The sequence below is a fragment of the Pundamilia nyererei genome, unplaced genomic scaffold (assembly GCF_000239375.1).
Source record: "Pundamilia nyererei isolate P.nyererei 1_Seehausen unplaced genomic scaffold, PunNye1.0 scaffold00449, whole genome shotgun sequence".
Taxonomy (NCBI): Eukaryota; Metazoa; Chordata; class Actinopteri; order Cichliformes; family Cichlidae; genus Pundamilia; species Pundamilia nyererei.
Genome location: NW_005187850.1, coordinates 45,349 through 47,049, shown reverse-complemented (window position 1 = coordinate 47,049; position 1,701 = coordinate 45,349). Strand labels below are relative to the sequence as shown.

The window sequence follows — 1,701 nt, the reverse complement described above, 5'->3', positions numbered from 1 at the left end:
TTTTTTTATTGGCTAGTTTAATAACCGATTAAGAATTTATTGGCTAGTTTAATAATTAAGCTGTCTTCTCCAAAAGTTAAAATGCTTCTGACATAAAAAATATATTTGTTGGTCTGTTGGGTTAATTTTACTTCTTCATTGATGAGTCCATAAATCAAAGAAGGTCTTGTCCCATTTTTAAATGCTTTAGTTGGATGATTCCTGTAAGCAATACTCATGATTGATTACTGTAAATATATTGAATAAACTGGACATATCAGCAGCAAATGTTGATGTGAGCTTTTGGCCCTTTTGGCCGCTTTTTTGGAGTCCAGTTGTAGGACCTTCCCTTGTTCACGGTTATCTGTCTAGTGGACTCAAACGGCGGCGTTATTTTAGCTCTATTGATTCTGGGTAATAAATAGCCTGAGAGCGTTGTGCTGCTGGTAAAAGCCGAGAGGGGGAATCCCCTGGGGAAAAGCTAAAGCAAGCACCAGGTCCCTGTCTGAGGCTGGCAACCGAGAGAGGAGGGATTGAATACAAGTCAATAGATTCATCCTTTGAAAGCTGCTAAAATAGATACTTTCATCAGACACTTTGGTTATTGCTGTCATGTGTGACGTACTTTGAGGGCGCGGTAAAGGTTTTTGTCAGCGTCCACTAATGGACTGCGTCCGTGTTGATCTTTGACCCTAAAGTCATCAAATCCTGCTTTGAATGTCGTTGTGACGCGTTGTGTGTATCAAAAGCTGACCGTGAGAGTTCACTCATGACAAACGTTCAGTGTTCAGAAAACTTTGTGTTTCTCGTAACGCGATAACCGTTATTTTGAATCTTCCGCATTTATAATGAAATGTTTCAGACTTTTCTCTGAAATTTGTAAATGTGACCAACTCAGTGTGACCTCATTGAGCCTGAACTATAATTTAAAGCAGAGAGGTGAGAGCAGGGAGGGAGTCTGAAGCCAAACTGTGAGCTGGTTCCACATGAGAGGAGCCTGAAAGTCAACGCTCTGAAAACTCTTAATGAGGTGCCCTGACTTTCCGTGTCACACACCCGAGGTCCTCGATGCTGATGAATAAGAACAGCAGCCTTAACATAGTTCAATGTGTTCTCCTCTAGGTAAGCACGTGGTCGGTGGAGGATCTGCGGCTGAAGCTCGCCTCTCTGGACCCTCAGATGGAGCAGGAGATCGAGGAGATCCGCCAGCGCTACCAGTCCAAGAGGCAGCCCATCCTCGACGCCATCGAGGCCAAAAAACGAAGGCAGCCGAACTTCTGAGAAGTTCTGAAGGATTTCTCTCACGTTTCCCGCAGCAGCTTGGAGGAACGTCACCGAGGCTGCTGGAGTTTCTGCGTGATGTGACGTTTGGGGAGTGAGGATTATCGGTGTGACGTCTGCCTGCTGAGTTTTTGGACCTTTGTCTAAGAAAAACTGTAGAAAAGCTGTTCAGCTGAATATCATTGACATTTATTTTGTCTGCTTGAGATCCATGATCCTTCTGTTTGTGGCATTTCTTTTCATTTCAGTATCATCAGCAGCAGTTTTGGGCTCGAGTTTCTTTCTGCTTATTTCAAGCTTGCACACAGTTGCTTTAAGGAGGTGAACATACCTGGAGACCGTCAGGTCCTGTCTGTAATCATGTGGTACATCATCATTTGAACTGCTGACTGTTAAACTTCGGTACTCGTCTATTACTTAACTTCTTGCCATCATTGTTGG

The 1,701-nt window shown here is 43.6% G+C and overlaps 1 protein-coding gene across 1 annotated transcript in view; it reads left to right on the top strand.

Annotated features, from left to right (window-relative positions):
- Positions 1-1,260, top strand: part of LOC102200828 (serine/threonine-protein kinase 3/4-like) — a 23,831-nt gene extending 22,571 nt beyond the window's left edge. Inside the window, exon 5 of the mRNA XM_005753675.1 lies at positions 1,102-1,260. Within this exon, the coding sequence (XP_005753732.1) occupies positions 1,102-1,260 (159 nt within the window). The remainder of the gene's footprint in view (positions 1-1,101) is intronic.
- Positions 1,261-1,701: the final 441 nt, after the last annotated feature.